Raw genomic sequence first — 21,643 nt, 5'->3', positions numbered from 1 at the left:
GGTTTCTGCTTATGGGTAACTTATCAAATCTTAAAATAAATTTTCAGGAAGACGTGCGCAAAGTGGACAAAGTAAACGTTGTTATCTTTTCAGAGACAGAGTCTTGGAATAGTCTCACAGAGAGGAGGAGAGAGTGACCTGCCTGCCCCAGGGCACAGAGTCTCAGAGTTCTACTCTTCCCTTAGGAAACAGGGCAGAAGTTACATGCCTTCCTTTTATAAGGTGTTCTAGCAAACCAGGAAGTCTCACTATAATTAACATAATCCTTCCTGTAACTTTCAAGAAATAGAATCAAATGCAAAATAAGACTAGAAGTAGGCCAGGGTGGTGGCACGGTGCATCGCTGTAATCCCAGCTACTTGGGAGGCTAAGGCAACCGGATCCCAATTTGAGGCCAACCTAGACAACTTCGCAGGAGCCTGTTTCAAAATAAAATAAAATGGGATGGGAATGTAGTTTTGAGCATGTCTGAGGCCTGGACTCAATCTCCGGTACTTAAAAAAAAAAAAAAGAAAGAAAAGACTACAATGAAATAAAATTACATACATTTCCCCAACTATTCCATATTCTTCATTTATAGCAGTTTATTTCTTCTCTTCAGAAATAAACTTAGCTTTGATAATAACATATAATTGTGGGTAACCACAATATATGAGAGTAAAATAGCTAGAATCATTCTTGTTCCCATGCTTAGGACGAAATTGAAATAATGAGTCATATTCAGCATTATGACAACTGAAGAACAATCTGTAATCTTTAATATAAGTCCCACTGGAAACTTTGTCGAACTGCATGTTCACCATTCAAATATGCAATCTTTTAGACATCCAGACAAAATTCTATCCATCCCTGCTTTAATGACACAACAGAGTTCTTATAAACTACAATCTAAGGTTCCATTGAGTCCTCTCAAATCAAAGAGTAGGACATAAACAATGCATACTTTAGACAATAAATATGATTTTCTCCTTTAAGTAATAACAACCACCAATAAATACAAATCTAATTTTCTTATTTCATTTTTTATTAGGTTTTTTTTTTTCCCCCTGGTGGACAGTACACTTGGGAATTATACTGCACCAGGCATAAGAAGATTTCTACCACAGGGACATTTTGTATTCAGAATCCAATATAAATATTTCTAGTCAGACATTTCCATGGCTACAGATATTTGGTTGCTTGATTTATATGCATAGAAAGAAACAGTTGTCATAACTGTGAAAAGCAGTACTTAATAAGTACCTTTAAATGATTGGAACAGTTTTCCTTTAATATTACAATACTGCTTATTGGTTTGGAAACTAGGTCACCCTACATGATATTTGATTTTTTCAAAGGCATCATGAGTACTCTTTCATTCCTGTATTTTTAGCCTTCTAGTTAAGTTAGGGACCATTTTATCAGAAATCATTTTAGCACTGTAATAAAAAAAAGCTTTGTTAAGGGTAGATTATATACCATAATGATTTTCAGACTTCTTTTTATAAAAAAGGTATCTGGAGACTCAGAACAGGCACATGCATACTGAGGGTAAAGGAAACAAAACAGAGTCTGCTAAAGCACAAAACTTCCCTCTGGTTCTCAATGCCTTCAAATAAATACAAACATCAAAAAAAAAAAAAAAAAAAAAAAAAAAAAAATATTGATTAAAAAAAAAAAAAAAAAAAAAAGTCTCTTCCATTTCCTGGAGAGTCAGTTTCCAGGAACTTCTCCCAGCGCTGGAGATCAATCATCCGTCTTCCGGGCCAGTCTACAGAAAGTCCAGTTGTGCTCCACTGTGTTCTCATTGGCCCGCTCACTCATGTGATGCACGCGAGTGTTGCGGATCGTGAAACCTTGTTTTGTAATGTATTCCATGAGGTGGACCCGCAGAGAAACTTCCTGGTGATAATCACAGGGTCCAAAAGTAAAAGAAACCTGGCAGTCTCTGGTGTCCATCATGTGCTTATTCCACTTGGTAAAATAATTTGAGATGCCTTCTAGTAAGGAATGGACCTTGGTGGTGATGGTTAATTGAGTTATGATAACAGCCACTGGATTGGAGTACTTAGAAAGCTTCCGGGTACTAGAGAGCTCCACAACCTCTTCAAAAGTATCCATAGGATACAAAGGCTTTGGGTCGTTGAGACATTGAATCAAGGGCTCGATCTGGTAAAAATCTGCTTCTTTCCGAAGCAGATCAAATTCCTTAAAATCCAGGGGTAAGGTCAATTCTGAAGTTCTTAAGAAGTTGAGGACATATCGGAAAAGAGGTCCATCTCGATCAATGAAGTAATTGCCTTGAGGGTCTCGAGCTGTGGGGAAGTCCCCCCCAAACATAGCTCCAAGCATGGAATCTGGATAACGCGTCAACGTGGTGAGAGACGTCGTGTACAAGTGTCCACCTACATTTAACGTGACTGGGTCAGTCATCTGAAATTTTTTAAAAGATAATCAGTCACCTGAAATTTTATAAATCCTAACTATGACAAATTAAGAAAATTAATAGTAACAAGCAAAGCACTAGATTCCTTTAAATTATAACATATTTGGCAAATACATAATGCAAATGGCTTTACTTTCAGTGACAAGCCCACCCAGATTAAGGGATCTAACATTTGCTTCAATAAAAAAGAAAGAAGGAACTGGGCATGGTAGTACATGCCTGTGATCTCAGAGACTTAGGAGGCTGAGGTAAAGAGGATCCCAAGTTCAAGGGCAGCCATAGTAATTTCATGAGACCCTGTCTCAAAAATAAAAAGGACCAGGAATGCAGCTCAGTGGTAATGCTCCCTTCAGTTCAATCCCCAGTACCAAAAAACAAAAGGAAAGAAAAAGAAAGGAAAGAAGAATATATTCAGTCCTTTAAAGACTTAAGAATCAAGGGCATGGGGCTGGGGTTGTGGTGGTAGAGTGCTTGCCTAGCACATGTGAGGCACTGGGTTCGATTCTTAGCACCTATAAAAATAAATAAATAAAATAAAGGTATTGTGTTCATCCACAAAAAAAAAAAAAAAAAAAAAATCGAGGGCATGACTTCCAGAGCCTTACAGTTTCAGACCAGTATTTGAGAGCGTTTGGGTCACAGGAAGGAAAACCTCAAGCTAAAATATACTCATTTTTTTCTGATTTTTTTTTTTAAAGATCTTCAGCTTTTTTTTTTTAACTCAGTTTAACATACAACAGAATAAAAATGATCTGATAATGTAAAGATATTTACTTTTAATACTTCCTTGGAGTTTCCCCACTCAAAAAAGAACAAGTCATGAAATCTTTAAAACTGAAACTTTGTGGATTGGGGCTGTAGCTCAGTTGTGGAATGCTTGTGTAGCACATGTGAGGCACTGGGTTTGATTCTCAGCACCACATATAAATAAGTAAAATAAAGGTCCATTGACAACCCAAAAAAAAATTTTTTTAAATAAATAAATAAATAAAACCTTGTGCCTACCTAATCTTTATAACTTTTTTATGGAAATAGTAGTTTCAAACACTAAGTTAAAATATACAGCTGGGTCAACACAACCTAGCCACAAAACCATCACAGACTCAAAGGCTAGTAGTAGTTTTAAAATTTCATAACTTGATAGTGTATTCACATTTGTAACATTAATGTTGCAATCTGACCTTTAATTTTGAGAAACAAAACCCTCTAAATAACACATCTTTCATTTTAGAAACCATATTTAAGAAAAAGTAAAGACATGGGTAATGCCCAGATATGAGGAAAGTAAAATATTTCTCATCAGAGGAAGAGAAAAACAGGGAGACACAGGAACACACAAAAGGGAGAAGAGGCACATTCTCGACTGTCATCTCCCCAGCCACAAGAAAATGTTCTCCATTACATACTAGACCCTTTAGTATCACCACTCCACAGGCAGTTTTAAGAGTAATATACTTTAAAGACCAAAAAGTGATGGTCTCTCTCAAATACGTGATTATAAAAAGTTACTTCAAGAGTCCATACTAAGTCTGCTTCCATTAAAATACCAAACCAAACAACACACACCCCCGAAAAACACATCTAAATGAATTGAAGGGGAAAGGGGTTGCACAAGTTCCTAATTTGCATCCTTGTAAGATATATTATGTCTAAGACTAAGGGGAAAAAAGGTACAAAAATAATTTTCCAGTCTTCAAAGTGCAGCTGCCAAGAGCCACTCACCATATAGCCCCAGTCTCCATTATCCATCTGCTCCAGCGCTGCGTTTTCAGGAGCCCAGCTTCCAGGAAAACTTTGGGAAGAGAAAAAAGGACATATGATAGCACAAGCAAGTATGAAAATAGAGGAAAAAGTTCTCCCACCTAACAGAGCAGAACACCAAAAAATGACTCATCTTTGTTCATCTAAAGCCTACTACAGGGCCAAGACCTGGCAGGGTGCTCTATGGGTATCTTGAGAGCCTGTCCAGAAGGGAGAATTTCCTACACTTGGAGTAAGAGGAGGAGCCTAGAAATAAACCAGCCATTCAAATTCTTTTTCTTCTCTACAAGTCCAGTTTTTAGAATTTCCATAAAAGAATATTATGGCTAACTCTTCAACCTTATATTGGTACAAACCTATGATGATGATGGTCTTTCTCAGAAAGGTCATTTAAGAAAAAGGCAGGAGGTTACATCATGTATAACCAGAAGAATGAGAAATTATACTCCATTATATAGGATGTGTCAAAGTGCATTATAATGTCATGTATAACTAATTAGAACAAAATTTTAAAAAATTAAAAAAAAAAAAAAAAAAAAAAAGAAATAAAGAAAAAGGCAGGAGGATTACAAGTTAAAGGTCAGCCTGGGCAACTGAGCAAGACCCTGTCTCAAAAATCAAAAAAATTTTAAAAGGACTGGGGATGTAGCGCAGTGGTAAAAAGCACCCCTAGGTTCAATTTCCAGTATCAAAAAGAGAAAGAGAAAGGAAAGCCAGGCACAGTGGCAGTGTATGTAACCCCTGCAACTCCAGAGGCCTCAGTGGGAAGATTGCAAGTTTGAGTCACTCTGAGCAATTTACTCAGACCCTGTCTCAGAATAAAAAATAAAAAAGACCTAGGATGCGGCTCACTGGTAAAGGGCCCCTGAGTTCAATCCCCAGTACTGTAAAACAGTAGGAAAGGTAAAAAAAAGGAAGGGAAAACTTCTTTTTTTTTTTTTTTTTTGTGGTGCTGGGGATCGAACCCATATCCCCAGCCCCAGGGAAAGCTTCTATTCATCAGCATTTCAGCTATATGAATTAAACATCTTGGGGCTAGGGCTGTGGCTTCAGTAACAGAGCGCCTGCCTAGCATGTGTGAGGCACTGGGTTCTATTCTCAGCACTGCACATAAATACGTGAATTAAAAAAAAAAGTCCATCAACAACTAAAAAAATTTTTTAAATAAATAAACATCTCACTAAACACATTAAAAATAAATTTCCCAAGATACAAGTATCACTTTCCACAGAAATACATCAGAATAGTATTTATTATATAATAAAAAAGATACTTTTAATACTGAGGTATTTCTCTTCATGCAATAATCAAAACAAATAGAAAGCAATTTAAATGACAAACTGTTAGAGCATAATTTGGGGCATAAAGAACCGTCCTGATCTGGCTCAGAATTGTCAGTCAGCAATCTAGAGAGCCAGTCTTAGGACACTAATAAACACCCATATGCTAATGATGCCAGTTTGAATTTATTTTTATCTACAATTCAAGAGCACTTAAACACTTCCCCAGCTACTGAATTGCCTTAGTCAGTTCCCTCTCACACACTTCATTCCCCAAATCAACCTGCAAAGCAAACTGTAGAGCAAATTTCAAAAGCGCTGGCAAGAGATGGTAAGAAACATGGACCTCTCCATATTCACCCAGGAAAAGCATCGGCTTTTTTTGTGCGGTCTTTGAACAGATCCACTTTTCCCACTTTTAGAGGAATCTGGCACACAATTCCCAGAACAAGCTCTGGCTACAAAAGATCACAAAGGCTCTTTCTCAAAAGGTCACTCAGGCATGTAGAGAACATTTGCATAGCACAGCAGGGGCTGAAATCAGAGCCTGAAGCATCTATTTCTCCACCTTGCAAATTCTTCAAAGCAAACAAGCTAAAATGTGGACCAGAGGATGTACAGTTTTTTACTCTTTACCCTCCACAGTTGGATACAGACAGGCCTCCACATGCTACAGGATGAGAAATGGAACAAATGTCAAATTCAGGGCTGTTGGGACAAATTTGTATTCCTCTGACTTGCTTCATAAACAGTGCCTGAAATAAACAGAACCAAGAAGTGAACTTTACCAACTCGTCTTGCCAGCATCTCATGCAGCTACTGATAACAACAAATCAGTAACCATGCAATTTAAAAGGCCAGTCATTAGAAAGTTCTGGTAAATTCTGCTCATCTTTGGCATTCCCTGTCACCCTTTGGTATTTCCTGATGACCTCAATAACTGATCATTCAACCAACATTATTTTAGATCAATTACCGGGAGGGAGGATATATGCAATGCAGATACATAGGAGAAAAAGGGCAACCCTTGCCCTCATGGAGCCTTCGCTCTACAAAAGAAGGCAACAGGCAACTGAAGTACAGAATTCCAAAGTGTACATGGATGAACAGGCAGAACCTGCAGGAGGGAAGACCAAAAGTCCAAACTGGAAAATGAAGAGCTCACTCAATGGAACAAAGAAAATTTGCACAACCTGAGAAGGGATTCCAGAAAGAAGAAGCAATTTAAATAGGCAGGGATATGTACATCTTCCCCCCAACCCCTGCTCCCCAACACTGCTGATAAAATAATCCAAGCTCAAATTACTGCTCCCATTTTAGAGATGCAAAATAGAGAAACCAAGCAGATTAAGTGGCTTGTTCAAGGCCCACAGTTGGGAAGTAACTGAATAAGCACTTGAGCTTTCTGACTCCTGGTCTAGATCTTTCCATAAATACCCTCCTAGGATAGATATTGAAAGAAGAGAATCCCCAAAACCAAGAAATTGAAAAGGATTAATTTTAGACTCTCTATAGTTACCTACTAACCCTATCCACCTACTAGGGTTTTATTTACAATTTTACAGTAACTCACCCTAACTAAGCAGTCGTAACAGATTTGTAAAAATTCCCCGGAGTCGACAGGCACCATGGCCTATAATCCCAGCATCTTGGGAGGCTGAGGCAGAAGGATCATGAGTTCAAAGACAGGCTCAGCAAAAGCAAAGCCATAAGCAACTCAGTGAGATTCTGTCTCTAAATGAAATACAAAATAGCGCTAGGGATGTGGCTCAAGTGGTTGAGTGTTCCTGAGTTCAATCCCAGTACACCTGACAAAAAAATTCCCAAGTCTAAATTTTAAAAAGGCAGAAACCACTCACTAGTGTGAATAATGAATAACGTTCTCTGCCTTAAGTGACATAAAGAACTCCAATCCATGAATATCTAAATTACTAAATGACAAATGGAATACCAATAGACATTGATGTTATAACTGTTAGGCAAGGTCTATTTGTAGTTCTTTTTTACAACTAAATCAAAACGGTAATGTCTTGAGCAGTCATAAAAAGAAAATGCAATGATGCCCCTGAATCTGTTCTACAGCGAAAGCCAAGATTCTGTACAAAGATGTAAAAAACCTCAAACTTAATAATTCAGGAAAGCAATTATGGAAATCTACATGAGCCCATATTTCTTAAAAAGCACCCAAAAGTCTTTCTATACTTGTGTATAAGATTCATCAAAATAAACTGAAGCAAAGTCAGGGTTAGTCACTTCCAATAATAATGACGAAACTCTAAAAATGTCAAATTGGTCACTAAAGAGCTCAAAGGGGGAAAAAGTATTAAATTTTACCTCTACTCCTTGTTTCTAAATGTCCTCTGTAGAGATGTTTAGATACAGCAAGAAACCAAAAAAAGAAAAAGAAAAAAGCCAGGAAGATTCCTGATTCCTGCTTACCCAATACTGGATTCTGAATTAATGACTATTATTCAGAACATATCAGAGGCAATGCAGATGGATGAAATAAAACAAAATCCAAAAGAATTTCCGGAATAGCTTCAATCTCTTCTACTAAATCATTTTCCAGAGCTGTTAACAATTAGAAAATGATTCATTTGCTTTTCATCTTTTCTCTCTTCTGGTACAGACTCCCCTTAAGGGCTTAATGAGAAGTTAAATGACCACAAGACAAGCAGCAAAAGGAAGACCCTGAAGTAGGCATCAAATGGGTCTGTGTTATTTGATAAGGTAAAGAAATATCTAATATTTCAGAAAATTTGTGAGGAACAGAGATTATAAGGGTAACAAAAAAAATTTTTTTCCAGTGACTTTCCATACTAAAGATTGTTTTAAATGACAGTGAGAGCTAGGGATATAGCTCAACTGGTAGATTTCTTGCCTTGAAAGCACAAGGCCCTAGGTTCAATCCCCAGCACTGCAAAGAAGGAAAAAAAAAAAATGGCAGTGAAAAACCTGGATGTGGTGGCACATGCCTATAAACCCAGCAACTTGGGAGGCTGAGGCAGGAGGATCAAAGCCAGCCTCAGCAGAAGCCAGGCGTTAAGCAACTCAGTAAGACCCTGACTCTAAAAAAAGGGGCTGGGAATGTGGTTCAGTGGTCAAGTGCACCTGAATTCAATCCTTGGTACCCATCCCCCCAAAAGTGAAAGCAACCAAGCACAATTATAAAATTCAAAACACAACACTTCCTGGCCTGGTAAAAATCAATTCATCTGAAAAGATCTGACCTTTGATCCAAATAAATTCTTGTCTCAAAGTCTATAAGGCAGCACTGAAAATTTGCCTAGGTTTAATCTTAAAAGGTTATCATGACTAATGTATAAATTCTGATGGTGTAATGTTAGCAGGTAGTTCAGTTAAGGAAAGCACATGCTGAAAAACTTATAGAAGCTTTAAAAGAGATTACAGGGCTGGGGTTGTAGCTCAGAGGTAGAGTGCTGGCCTAGCACGTGGAAGGCACTGGGTTCGATCCTCTACACCACATAATAATAAATAAAAATAAAGGAATTGTGACCGTCTACAACTAAAAATATTTTTAAAAAATAAATTACAGATTTTTTCAAGGTAGCATATCTGAAGAACACACAATCCAATAAATTAGTAATTTACAAAATAACCTAACCCCTAAATGCCATCCTCCTTACCGCAGTAGAATTGCATTTACAGGCTCATGGATTATGATGAACTAAATTTAACACAAATATTCTGGGTTGCTCTTTTCTGCTACAGACTAAGAATCCCCCAGGGCAAAGTCCTTCTCCCATATATCACTCTATACTCTGCAACAGAAACCTCCAAATCTGATCAAGTAGTAAGAAAAATCTTGGCCAGGCGTTGTGGCACACGCCTGTAAATCGCAGTGGCTTGGGAGGCAGAGGCAGGAGGATCCAGAGTAGAAAGCCAGGCTCAGCAAAAGTAAGGCCCTAAGCAACTCAGTGAGACCCTGTCTCTAAATAAAATACAAAAAAGGGCTAGGGATGAGGCTCAGTGGTCGAGTGCCCCTGAGTTCAATCCCTGGGACCCCAAAAAGAAAAAAGAAGACTCTCTTAACTACTGCCTTCTCAGAGTTTCCAGGTAGCCCTTTAAAATGCTTTTCTACTGAAACCTTTGTGTCTGGCATTCGGAAGAGAGGACTCAATAAAGTCTCTCCGTCTATACTCACCTTCAAAATTGCCTTTGTACTGAGTTTCTGTTCTTGAAACGTGGGAGTTTGAAAGTGAAATACTTTTTATAGTAACTAGTTCAGCGACATCTAAAGGAGTCTTTTGGGTTAACATCCACATACAAGTCAGCACAAGTAGCTAAGCATACAAGGATAATGCGCTTATAATGTTAGATTAGCCCTAACCCAACCAATACAGAAATGGATCTTTTCTTAAGTAATTCTTTCTCCTCTCTCAACCATGTGGTCTAGAACAGAAGAGCTCTAGATTGAAAAGTGACCTTATTGCTAAAGAACTGTCACAGAGTCACAAAATCATAAAATTCATCTTACCCTCATGAGATAATATCACCTCCCTCAAAACTAATTAGACCATTTCAACACTACATGAAAGTAAAAACTGGCCTATAGGGCAACAATCCAGGAGTAAGGTTCTGAAGTCACATGCAGGCAAGTGCAAAGGAAAGAAAACTGACTACTGGGAAGGAAGGACCAGAGCCCCAATTCTGCTTCATTACTATTATGAGACCCTGAGTAAATCACTCATATGCCCAGCTTCCTCCTTGAGTAAATGGATAACATAAACAAGATCATGAATATAAAACAAGTATTATACAAATGTGAAAGTATTTTCACTTGTGGCAGTAGGATCAACAAAATTTCTATGAGAAAGAGAGAAATTTAAGAATGTGAGCAAAGTAATTTAGAGCACAGGCATGCAGAGAGGGCAAAAAGGAGGTGATGGCCTCTTAATATGCCTCCAGTGTCCTCAAGTCCACATTTCCTCAGAGTTCCAGACAAGTACAGTACAGGTAAAGGGCAGAGTCCAATGTTTACGGAGACCACAGACATCTGAGTGTCTGATCTGAGAAGGAACTTCTCTAAAGCATGACTCAGGATTATCTCCAAGGTAAAGCTGAATGCAAATACATACGTGAACTTCATTTTAAATAGCCCTCAAAAATCCAAATCCAAAACACACGAGGGAGTCACAGCATTCACCTAGGACTCCTTTATGTAGTAAAAGGTTTGGTTAAAATATGATTTATGAATATTCATACCACAAAACTTAGCAATGGCATCTATGGCTATCCTTGATACTTAAGACATTACAAAAAACATCTCCTTATCGACTGATGGTGTTCAATCAAAGAGCAAGTTCTCCCAACTTACCAACCCTGCTCATAAAAACATCCTTTTCCTAGCTACACGCTTGTTCACTTGAAAACATCTCAACCTGGGGCTCAGGCCTGTGCTATCTCAGCTTCTTTTTCCAGGATCATTCTGGTCCTAGGGCATTTGTGACAGCGAAGAAGATGAACATGCCAGGGGGATATGGGAAAGAAGAAGATACTTGAGCTACCCCAAACATTCTTAGCCAAAAAGGGTCATCCCAGGTCTATTTGCCACCCAAATCTCTTCTATCAACAAAGTCTCAAAACTGGATTTATCAACTTGTTCCAGAACTGGTATACTTGAACAGAAACATGATAACTTCAGCAGAATATCCAAACAGGATCTCGGTCACGTTTCATTTCCCGGTCCCACCCCCAGACACAGCCTCCAGCACCGTCAGTCCAGCAGGTGCTGCAGGGGCTCCCCATTACCACGGTCATTTATCACCTCTGACATCAAGCATCAGAAATGCCACGACATATACAAATCTGAGCATCTGAGCAACGAACTCGGCTGCAATCTGTGTGTCTCTTCGGACCAGAAAATCCCAAAGGCAATGCTCAGAAGCCCTTCCGTACGCTTTCAACTGGGGCAAGCGCTAGCTAGGAAGCGCCATCCCCCCAAAACACATCGTTTTCGAGCAAACCCGGACTCTTCCCGTCCGGGCCCCGCTCCGCTGTCGCCCGGCCAGCGAAGCCCGCGAACCCGACCCGGCCCCGGCGCGGAGCGGGCGATGCTCCCCGCCCGGGTGAGGGGCGCGCACCGGAGCCCCGAACCTCCGCCCGCGGGGCCGCGCGTCCCTGCCGGGCGGGCCCCGGAATCCCCGCCCAGGCCCGGCCGAGGGCAGCCCCGCCGCAGGCTCGTGCCAGCCCCGGGACGCGCGGCCCGAGCTCCCCGCGGTCCCCTCAGCGCGGCCCGCCACCTCCCGGCTCCAGGCGCCCCTGCCCAATCCTCTCAGCTCCGCTCCCCTAGCCACCGGGCACCGGCTTCTCCTTATCCCCGGCCCTCCCGAGCCCGGGCCCCGAAAGCCCTACGCCCGCCCCACTCACAGCGCGACAGCGGCGGCGGCGGCCCGGCCGGGAGATGCCGGCGGCCGGAGAGCGCGAGCACGGGGACGAGCGAGCCCGCGCCCTGAGGCAGCGGCGGCGGCTGCGGCGGCGGCGGCGGCGGCGGCAGAAGGGACGACTGAGCCGGCGCCCGGAGTTGCGGTTCCAGCTGCCCAGCGCGGGCGGCGCCTTCCCAGCAGAGCTGCGGCGCCACGAGCGCGGGCGCCCCCTAACGGTGGCGCGGGCGGGAGGTCAGAGAGATTAGGGAGCCCGACCGCCGTGGGAATTCAACCCGCACAGCCAGGACTGGGTCACCAGACGCGCTGTATCGCAGCCCCGAAGCCCCGCCCCAAAGCGCCAGCCCCGCCCAAGACTCCGCCCCGGCTATCTAAGCCCCACCCAGGGCACGCCCTCGCTCCCTGCCTCCGCCTGCAGTCCGGGGTCCTCCCAACCCCGTGCCCTCAAACCCGGTTCTCTCCCTTCGCTCTGCCCTGTGCGCTAGTGTCTCCACAGGTGTTTCTCCTCATTCATTTCACAAACTTGAGTGGATCCCTCCCACCACGTGCCAAGCCTGGGGAGCGGCCACCAAAATCGCGGCGGGTCCCAAGACTCAAGGAAAAAGCTAGTTGACAAAATAAGATTATAAGTGTTGGGAGGGGCATGACTAGAAGACTTAGGTGGAAATGAGGGAAGAGGACCCCTGCTTCAGATGCAGTGGGCAATGAAGACCTGGACGCCCGGCCTGTGACCAGAGCCCCTCCTGGCCTCGTCCAGCGTTAGGAAGGCCGCCTTATAAAAAGGACTGTAAGGAACCCCCAGGGGCCACCTATCCGACCTGGTGGCAGCCAAGGGCAGCCAGATGGAGAGAAGTACAGAGCCAACTTCAACAACCGAAATGACCTGTGCAAAGGCTTGGAGTCTAGAAGTTCTGCCCTAGATGAGGCTGGTGGAGGTTCCCATGTCAAAAGGCCAAGGTGTGGAATACCTAAAGCCTCAGAGCTAATTGATCTTGGGGCACAGCCCCTCCGAATGCTTTTCACAACGTCCCTTTCTAGGTAGGACCAGTTATGTGAGATTGGTTTGGCCGGTTTCCCTTCTCCAGGAGAACCACTAACCTCACCTGGATTTCATCATTTCTTCACGTGTGAGAGGAGATTCTCAAAATTGAACATTTAGGGGGAGGGTACCAGATTGAACCCAGATTGAACTCAACCACTGAGCTGCATCCCCAGCCCTTTTTTGTATTTTATTTAGAGACAGGGTCTCTAAATTGCTTAGAGCCTCCCTAAGTCACTGAGAATGGCTTTGAACTTCCTGCCTCAGCCTCCTGAGCAGCTGGGATTACGGATGTACACCACCATGCCTGGCTCAGAATTGAACTCTCAATCAATATGATCGTCACAGTCATATCTGGGTTTTCTCCAAAAACTCAAATTGATAGGCTAAATAAATAACATGCTTCATCAACATCACTGAATACATTACATTCACAAAAACTAGGTGAGGATACAGGGAAGTGTTTGTGAAAACAATAAGTACACAAAATAGTATACACAGTATAATCCTAATTTTGTTTTTAAAAACATATATACTGGGCACCGTGGAAGACGTCTGTAATCCCAGCCACTCGGCATGCTGAGGCAGGAGAATCACAAATTCAAAATCACCCTCAGCAGTCTAAGTAGGCCCTAAGCAACTTTCTAAAACCCTGTCTCAAAATTAAAAAACAAACAAACAAAAAAAAAGGGCTGGGGATGCAGCTCAGCCAAGCACCCCTGGGTTCAATCCCAGTACCAAAAATAAATAAACAAATAAACATAGTTATTTTAAAGGAAAAACACCACACCATTAATCATAGTGTTGCAGGTAATAGGATGCAAATGTTACTGACTTACGACTTCTTAATGTTTTTCTGAATTTTATTTATTGTCTAGAATATATAGATATTGAATTTCTAATCAGAAAAATACAATGAGTTTAGTGGTAGAGGGTGTGTTTTAGTCAGCTTTTTCACTACTGTGACTAAAAGACCTGACCTGAATAATTTTAGAGGAGGAAAAATTTATTTGGGGCTCACAGTTTCAGAGATCTGTCCATAGACAGCTGGCTGCACTCCTGGAGGTGAGGGTATGGTAGAAGAAAGCAACTGGGAGCATGACTCCAGGAAGCAGAGAGAGAGAGACTCCACTAGACAAATGCAAAATACATCCCCCAAAGGTAGGCCCCTGGATGCCCACCTCCTCCAGTCACACCCTACCTGCCCTTCAGTGACCACTTGGTTAATCCCCATCAAGGGATTCATTCGCTGATTGGGTTAAGGGCCTCATAACCCAATCATTTCACCTCTGAACCTTCTTGCACTGTCTCACACTTGAGCTTTGGGGGACACCTCACATCTAAATCATAACATTGTGTTTGTTTTTGTGGTGCTGCAGATAGAACTCACGGCCTTGCAAGCCATACCGACTCTACCACCAAGCTATACACCCACAGCCTGACAATGAGTTTAATTTTTTACAAGAAGACAAAACAGAAATTACCCAAGACTTAGATCTCTTGGATTCAGTGCCACTGAAAATTCAGATGTGCTTCCAACTTAACAGTGTCCTTGAAACAGTCATCTACTCTCTCAAGTCTTCTGTTTCCCCAAATAAAGACTGACAAGGATTAACTCTGTCAGTGGTTTTGTTTGGGTGTGTGTGTTCTGTTTTTTGGTCTGATCAGTTCCTTCATATCTTAAAGGCTTGATAACAATTATAAATTATATTTGTATTTATGTTTATATTTCATCATTCATTTATGGTTATTGAGATACAATTGGTTGTTAAATCATTTTTTATTCAACAAATTGAAGGAACTGTTTTGTGCTAATAAGTCTGAAGTTTCTCTTGAATTTTCTGTGTAAATAATCATAGAGTCTGCAAGTAGAGACAGTTTGCATCTCCTATCTAAGCTTTATTTTATTTCCTTTTCCTTGCTTTTCTGTGCTAACTTCCCTTGCACAGTGTAGCAGCAGTGGTGGTAGTATTTCTTTACTGCTTCTAATGTGTCACCATTAAGTATGGTGTTTGTCATAGATTTTGATAAACTTTTTTTAGGGTAAGGAAGCATTATTCTGCTTTACTATGAATGGGTACTGAATTTTATCAAATGTGGAATTTTCCCCCTAATAAAGTAAATCACAATCATGGATTTTATTAAACCATCCATGCATTCCTGGAATAAATTTGTGATATATAGTTTTTCCAATAGGCTGCTGGGTTCTATTTAATAATTTATTTATTTATTTATTATTGGTTTTTTTGTTTTTGTTTTTTTTTTTTTTTTGGTACCAGGGATTGAACCTAGGGGCACTTAATCATTGAACCACATCCCCAGCCCTTTTTATTTTTTATTTAGAGACAGGGTCTCACTAAGTTGCTTAGGGTCTCCCTGAGTTGCTGAGGCTGGCTTTGAACTTGTGATCCTCCTGCCTCAGCCTCCCAAGTGGCTAAGTTTCTTTCTTTCTTTCTCTCCTTCCCCTTACCCCCTGCCCAAAGTACTGGGGATTGAACGCAGGGGCACTCTACCACTGAGCCCCATCCCCAGCCCTTTTTTAAAATTTTGAAACAGAGTCTTACTAAGTTGCCTGTGCTGGCCTCGGATTTGCAATCCTCCCACTTCATTTTTTCAAGTCACTGTGATTACAGACACGTGCCACCAGGCCCAGCTATGCCCAAGTTTCTGTTCAATGCCATCCTCTCTCTTTGTCTACCCTTCCCTGATGCACTGGCTCAGCCACCTCCATAGATTCCATTACTAAAACTAAGCCAGAGGTTCCCAGATCCATATCTCCAGCCCAGCCCTCTCGCCTGAACTCCAGAGCTGCAGATCCTGCATATTCTAAAGCCCCAACCTGTAAGCCAAGCCCTGGGCTAAGTGCTTTTACCCTCTGTATCAGTTATCTATTGCCTGTAACAAATCATCTCAAAATGTAGAAGCTTATAACCACATACATTTATCATCTCACAGTTTCTGTGGGTCAAGAATTTGGAAGCAGCGCCGTCTGTCATGAGCTTGCAATCCAACTGTTACCAGAGCTACAGTCCTCAGCCAACCAGAGCACTGGCTTCCAATATCACTCATGTGGCTTTTAACACAAGGCATTATTTCTTTGTCACATGAGCCTCCCCTGACAAATGGCAGCTGACATCGCCAGAGCAAGTGATCTAAGCGAGAAAAAGGCAGAAGCCACCATGTCTTTTATAACTCAGCCTGGAGAGTGACATACCCATATTATTTTGGTCTTGCAGACCGGCCCTCCTAGTGTGGGAGGGCGTGAACACTGGCAGGAGAGGTCAACGGGGCTTATTTTGGAGGCTGACACCACACCCTTGCCACAACTCTGAGAGCAGATCAGCCTCACCATCCCACGGTACAGATGAGAAAACTAAGCAAGGAGAGGTGAAGTCATTGGTCAAGGCCACGCAGCAGCCGTGTGGGAGGGGAGACTGGAACACAGTTCCACCTGGTTCCACGTGGTCTTCTCCTCCCTCACAGTCCACCGCACCACGGTCCACCACCGGCCTCCTCATCCATCACGTATGCAAACCACAACTCTCTTCCACCACCCCCAAACCTCCCAAGTCCCCAGCTCAGCTCAGCAAATGGTGCCACCGTCCTTCCATCTGCCCAAACCAGAAGTTTTGAGTCATGCCTGCTCCTGCCTCCCCCTCACTTCCCAGTGCCAGAGAACCCAGCCTGCCAAGTCTTCCCCCTCAGTGCAGCCTGGATCCATTTCTCCTTCCCCCTCTTTATCTCCACCACCACTGCACCAGGCCAAGCCACCAATGTGTCCATCCTGGACATCTGCAGTAGCTCCCTCACTGGTCTTCCTCGTTCCCTCTGCCTCCCCACGCCTCCCATCTGTCTTCCTCTCTCCAGCCTGAGTCACCTTCAAGAACACAACTTGGGTTGTGCCTGCCTTATACCCCTGCAGAGGTTCCCCTTGCCTTCAGGATCAAATCCAAACTCGCTCTGGTGTGCTCCATCTCTGCCCAGCCTCCTCCCCTGGCCCTCTTACCTCTTTCTGGGCCTCAGCTGCTTTGGCCACATTTCAGTTTCTGGGACCAATCTCGTATTTTTTTCACTTTGGGGCCTTCCATGATTCTGTTCCTTGTGCCTAGAACGCTCTTCCCCCAGCTCTTGGATGCCTCTCTCTCTCTTCTTCTTTCAGCATATGGTTACCTTTTCAGGGAGGACTTTGCTAACCTCTCAGAGAGGCTGAGGTCCCCTAGCTATAACTTGCACAGGGCCTGCCTTTCCCTCTCCCCACCTCCCTGCCTCTCAGCAGCACTGTGAGCTCCCTAAAGGCATAGGCTGCATCTGTGGCTTGGAACAGCACCCTACAATAAGAACAGAATTGTACAGTGTCTGACACGTATTACATACTCAACAACTATTTATTTTTATTTTAACTTTTTTTTTTTTTTTTTTTTTTTTTGATACGTGAGATTGCACTCAGGGCCGCTTAACCACTGAGCCACATCCCCAGCCCTTTTCTATATTTTATTTAGAGACAGGGTCTCGCTGAGTTGCTTAGGGCCTTGCTAACTTCCTGAGGCTGGCTTTGAACTTGTGGTCCTCCTGCCTTAGCCTCCTGAACCACTGGGATTACAGGCATTCATCATAGTGCCCGGCAATACTCAACAACTACATGACAGTTTGTGGCCTTTTCTCCACCACCTCCCTTCCCCTTGCACTCCACACTCAAGCTGAAGGGACCATGTTCAGTTCCTGAGATGAATTCCAGGACCGCTCAACTCCAGGTCTTTGAAGATGCTGTTCCCTCTGCAGGCACACCCTTCCCTCTGTTCACTCAGCTATCTTCTGTTCATTCATCAGCAACTGGAGCTACCAGATATAGCAAATGAAGACAGGATGCTCAGTTATATTTGGAATTCAGCTAAACAATGAATAATGCTTTCATATAGGTATATCCCAAATATTATATCAAATACAAGCATTTACCTGGGTGTGGGGATGCATGCCCGTGAATCCCAGCTGCTTGGGAGGCTGAGGCAGGAGGATGGTAGGTTTAAGATTAGTCTCAGCAACTTAGTGAGACCCTGTCTCAAAATCAAAAATAAAAAGGGCTGGGGGATGTGGCTCTGTGGTTAAGCACCCGCAGGTTCAGTCCCTGGTCCCATAAATAAATACATACATACATACATACATACATACATACATACATACATACATACATACATAAATCCACAAAGGCCTATGGTTGTCCTGTATGTTATCTGGCAACCCATCAGGAACCATCACTCCCAAGTTGGTGTATTAGCCCAGCACAATGGTAGCTGAGATGAAGGGGTAAGAGAGGCGAATCCTAGCATGCATCCCCACCCCCTTAGCCCTCCTCACCCGCCTGCCCAGGATCCCAGTTCAGCCCCGCCGCCAGCCCCCAGGAAGCACAACACGCACTCTGCTTTGAAATGGTCCGTCACCAACCAGACGGTGATCTGACAGAGAGGACTGTGTCTCCTCCGTCTTCATCTGGAGCCTCTTTCACCTGGAACAACCCTGGCACCTGGGAGGTGGTGATGTTTACAGAGCAGAGAAATGGAAGAGCATTGAAGAGGAAAAAGTCAACAAGGTGGGAAAAGGAGCTGGCAAATGAAACGCGACCAGGGAGCCAGAAAGGGGCTGAGTGTCTCCCATGACCGCCTGCAGCGGGCAGCTTCCTTCCCACCCCCCACCCCAGCTGCCTTGCCCCGGTCAGGTACAGCACACCCCACACCCGAGTTCTCTCCCCACCCCAGCCACAGGCGCATCAGGATACTGTGGAACAGGAATGCAAAAGAAAACAGTCTGGGTCATTCTGGGGGTTTTCCAAAACAGTCACTTGAAGCCAGGCAAGGTGGTGCCCACCTATAATCGCAGTGGATGGGGTGGCTGAGGCAGGAGGATCGGAAGTTCAAAGCCAGCCTCAGCAATTTAGCCAGGCCCTAAGCAACTCAGTGAGACCCTCTCTCTAAATAAAATATATAAAAAGAGCTGGGGATGTGACTCAGTGGTTAAGCACCCTGGGTTCAATGCCCAGTACAAAGACAAAAAAGAAAAAAGAAAACAAAAAGCCACTTGAGCACTATAAATGGGGGGCTCTGTGTTGGGCCAGAGATAGAAATGATGAGAATGTCCCACAGAGGGAGGTGACCCCAAAGATTGGAATGTAGGGTTCACACTTGCATGCTACCCACCATGCCCTCCCAAGTTAGGGTGTAGTCCCTGGGAACCCCTGGGAGGTGTCAGGACCCTAAAGCTGTCAATTACATGGGGTTATTTGTTTTTGTTTTTTGTTTGTTTGCTTTTGGTATTGGAGATTGAACTCAGGTGCGCTCTCAACCACTGAGCCACATCCCCAGCCCTATTTTGTATTTTATTTAGGGACAGGGTCTCACTGAGTTGCTTAGGGTCTCACTAAGTTTCTGAGGCTGGCTTTGAATTCACGATCCTCCTGCCTCAGCCTCCCGAGCCACTGGGATTACAAGCGTCTGCCACCGTTCCCCAGCTGCATGGGTTATTTGGACCCAAGACTGCTGAGCTCCTTCCAACTACCTACCCATCAAGGAGAGCAGCCATGGGACTGGTCAGTGGGAAAATCCACTCCATTCTGCCCCTTTTTATGGTGGTTCTGTGTGAGTGTTGTGTGGGGGTGGTGTCCCTCTCTAAGTCTCTTTTGGTCTTTGTGCCACTGGTAAATGACCTCCCACTCACCAGAGCTGCCCCAACTCAGAACTAAATTCCTAAGTACCTCCTTCCCCCTCCTTGTCCCCGGGGAGAGCCCTGTCCCTCATCACACTTGTCCCAGCCTCCAGGCCAGCTCTCTGGCAGAGGTGACCCTTGTAGCCAGCCGTTTCCAACCCTTCCCCCACTTCCAGTCATGGAGATGCTTAAGGAAGTTAGACAAGAGTGTTCTTTTTTATAAGGTTTCTAATTACCTGCTGTTTCTGACCTCCTCTTTAATCAGCTTCCAGAACTCTGCTGGAAGCTGTGGAACCAGGGGAAGGAGTCTGGTTCTCACCAGTGTTGAGAGAAAGGCCTGTGGTTGTCCTTGAGCGTCACCATCCTCTTCACCATTATGACTCCCTGTAATTATAGAGAATGGATCTTATATTGGTTGAGGACTCAGGGAGCCCTGATTTCCATCCTTAGTCCCAAGAGTATCTCCATGTGTCTCTCACCTTGGAAAAGTTTACCTGTCACTTGGGAATAAAGCTGCCTGGATACAGTATGGCCATCTGGCCTGCAAAGGCTGGTAACAACTCCACAATCTGAGTTCTTATCTTCCCTGACTGCTCAGTGCCCCCCCACACTTGTCAGTAAGGTATTTCAAGCGGTGGTGCACGCCAGTAACCCCAGGAACTCAGGAGACTGGGGAAGGAGAATCAGGAGATCAAAGCCAGCCCCAGCAACTTAGTGAGGCCCTAAGCAACTCAGGGAGACCCTGTCTCAAAATAAAACATAAAAAAAGGGAAAGGGGTGTGGCTCAGTGGTTAAGCCCCGCTGGGTTCAATCTCCAGTACCAAAAATAAATTAATTAAAATTCTAGAAAATAAGGTATTTCAAGCTTGAGTTGCCCTCCTGCCCCCTTCTTAACCCAGACCACTTACCCTGCTCAACAAGAACTCAAAGCCCTGCCTGTTCTGTGCAGTCCTTCCCAGGATGCATCTCTCCGGGTGCCAGGGCCTCCCTTTCCACACTTCTTCCTGCCTGGATGCCCATCCTCTCCCTCAACCCAGTGAGGGAACCCAGGAACTGCCCCCACCTCAAATGTCTTGCTTTGTCAGGAGTTCTACATGATTGTCTGAAACACGATGAGGTTATGATGGGGTTCAGCGCATGCTACCCCAAAACATGGCAACTTGGATGTTGAATGTTTTAGACTGAAGGAATGTGAGAGACAGCAGGTGCAGGAGGGACTCTCTGGTCTTCCCCTGTAGCAGGTCAAAGAGCCCCTGACTTGAGAAGGGATGCCCTCTCTATACCCAAAGATGGAGGGACACTGAGAGGAATCTGAAGGAGCCGGCTGTTTTAGTCAGCTATTTCACTGCCGTGACTAAATGATCCGACCAATCATTTACAATTGTAGAGGAGAAAAGGTTTATTTGAGGGCTCAGGTTTCAGAGGTCTTAGTCCATAGAAGGCCAGCTCCATTCTTCAGGACTCGAGGTGAGGCAGAACATCATGGTGGGAGAGTGTGGCAGAGGGAAGCAGCTCACATCATCAGGAAGCAGAGAGAGAGAGTCTGTACTCTCCAGATACAAAACATATACCCCAAAGCCACACCCCAATTCCAATCTCCACCACTTCAATTAATTCCATCAGGGATTAATTCACTGATTCGATTAAGGTTCTCACAACCCAATCATTTCTCCTCTGAACCTTCCTGCACTGTCTCACATGTGAGCTTTTGGGGGACACCCTACATCCAAACCATAATACCGGCCTCAGGGGTTGGTAGCCTTCTCCCACTAACTAACTTTTGTCCTTTACACCCTTTGGTCCTATCACATTTTCCCAAACTACCCACTCTTCATCAAACCTAGTGTAAAAACACTCAGGTTTAACTGCTTCTTCCAGGATCTGTTTCCTCATGAAGGTTTGAGCTTCACATAATACATGAAACAAATTTGTGGGTTTTTTTTTCCATATTAATTTGTCTTTTGCTACACAGGAAGGAAAGAGACAGTTTCCTCTCTCATAGTTACCTCGTAGAGCTCCTGTATTTTACACAAGGTGCCAT

The 21,643-nt window shown here is 43.8% G+C and overlaps 1 protein-coding gene across 6 annotated transcripts; it reads right to left on the bottom strand.

Annotated features, from left to right (window-relative positions):
• Nucleotides 1–1,003: 1,003 nt before the first annotated feature.
• Nucleotides 1,004–18,339, bottom strand: KCTD6 (potassium channel tetramerization domain containing 6). 6 transcript variants are annotated; one of them, XM_079114443.1, is made up of 3 exons: nucleotides 18,322–18,339; nucleotides 4,148–4,217; nucleotides 1,004–2,412 (listed from the first exon to the last, which is right to left on the bottom strand). In XM_079114443.1, exons 2-3 carry the CDS (start codon nucleotides 4,172–4,174, stop codon nucleotides 1,726–1,728), a joined length of 714 nt encoding a protein of 237 aa, XP_078970569.1. In that variant the 5' UTR covers nucleotides 4,175–4,217; nucleotides 18,322–18,339; the 3' UTR covers nucleotides 1,004–1,725. The 6 variants fall into 6 exon arrangements, with proteins under 6 accessions (XP_078970569.1, XP_078970568.1, XP_078970570.1 ...); XM_079114442.1 differs by lacking the exon at nucleotides 18,322–18,339 and adding an exon at nucleotides 18,262–18,279; XM_079114444.1 differs by lacking the exon at nucleotides 18,322–18,339 and adding an exon at nucleotides 11,857–12,001.
• Nucleotides 18,340–21,643: the final 3,304 nt, after the last annotated feature.

Source organism: Sciurus vulgaris (genome assembly GCF_902686455.1).
Source record: "Sciurus vulgaris genome assembly, chromosome: 16".
Classification (NCBI taxonomy): Eukaryota; Metazoa; Chordata; class Mammalia; order Rodentia; family Sciuridae; genus Sciurus; species Sciurus vulgaris.
The sequence above is the reverse complement of the archived record's forward strand: the minus strand, read 5'-3'. Positions and strand labels throughout refer to the sequence as shown.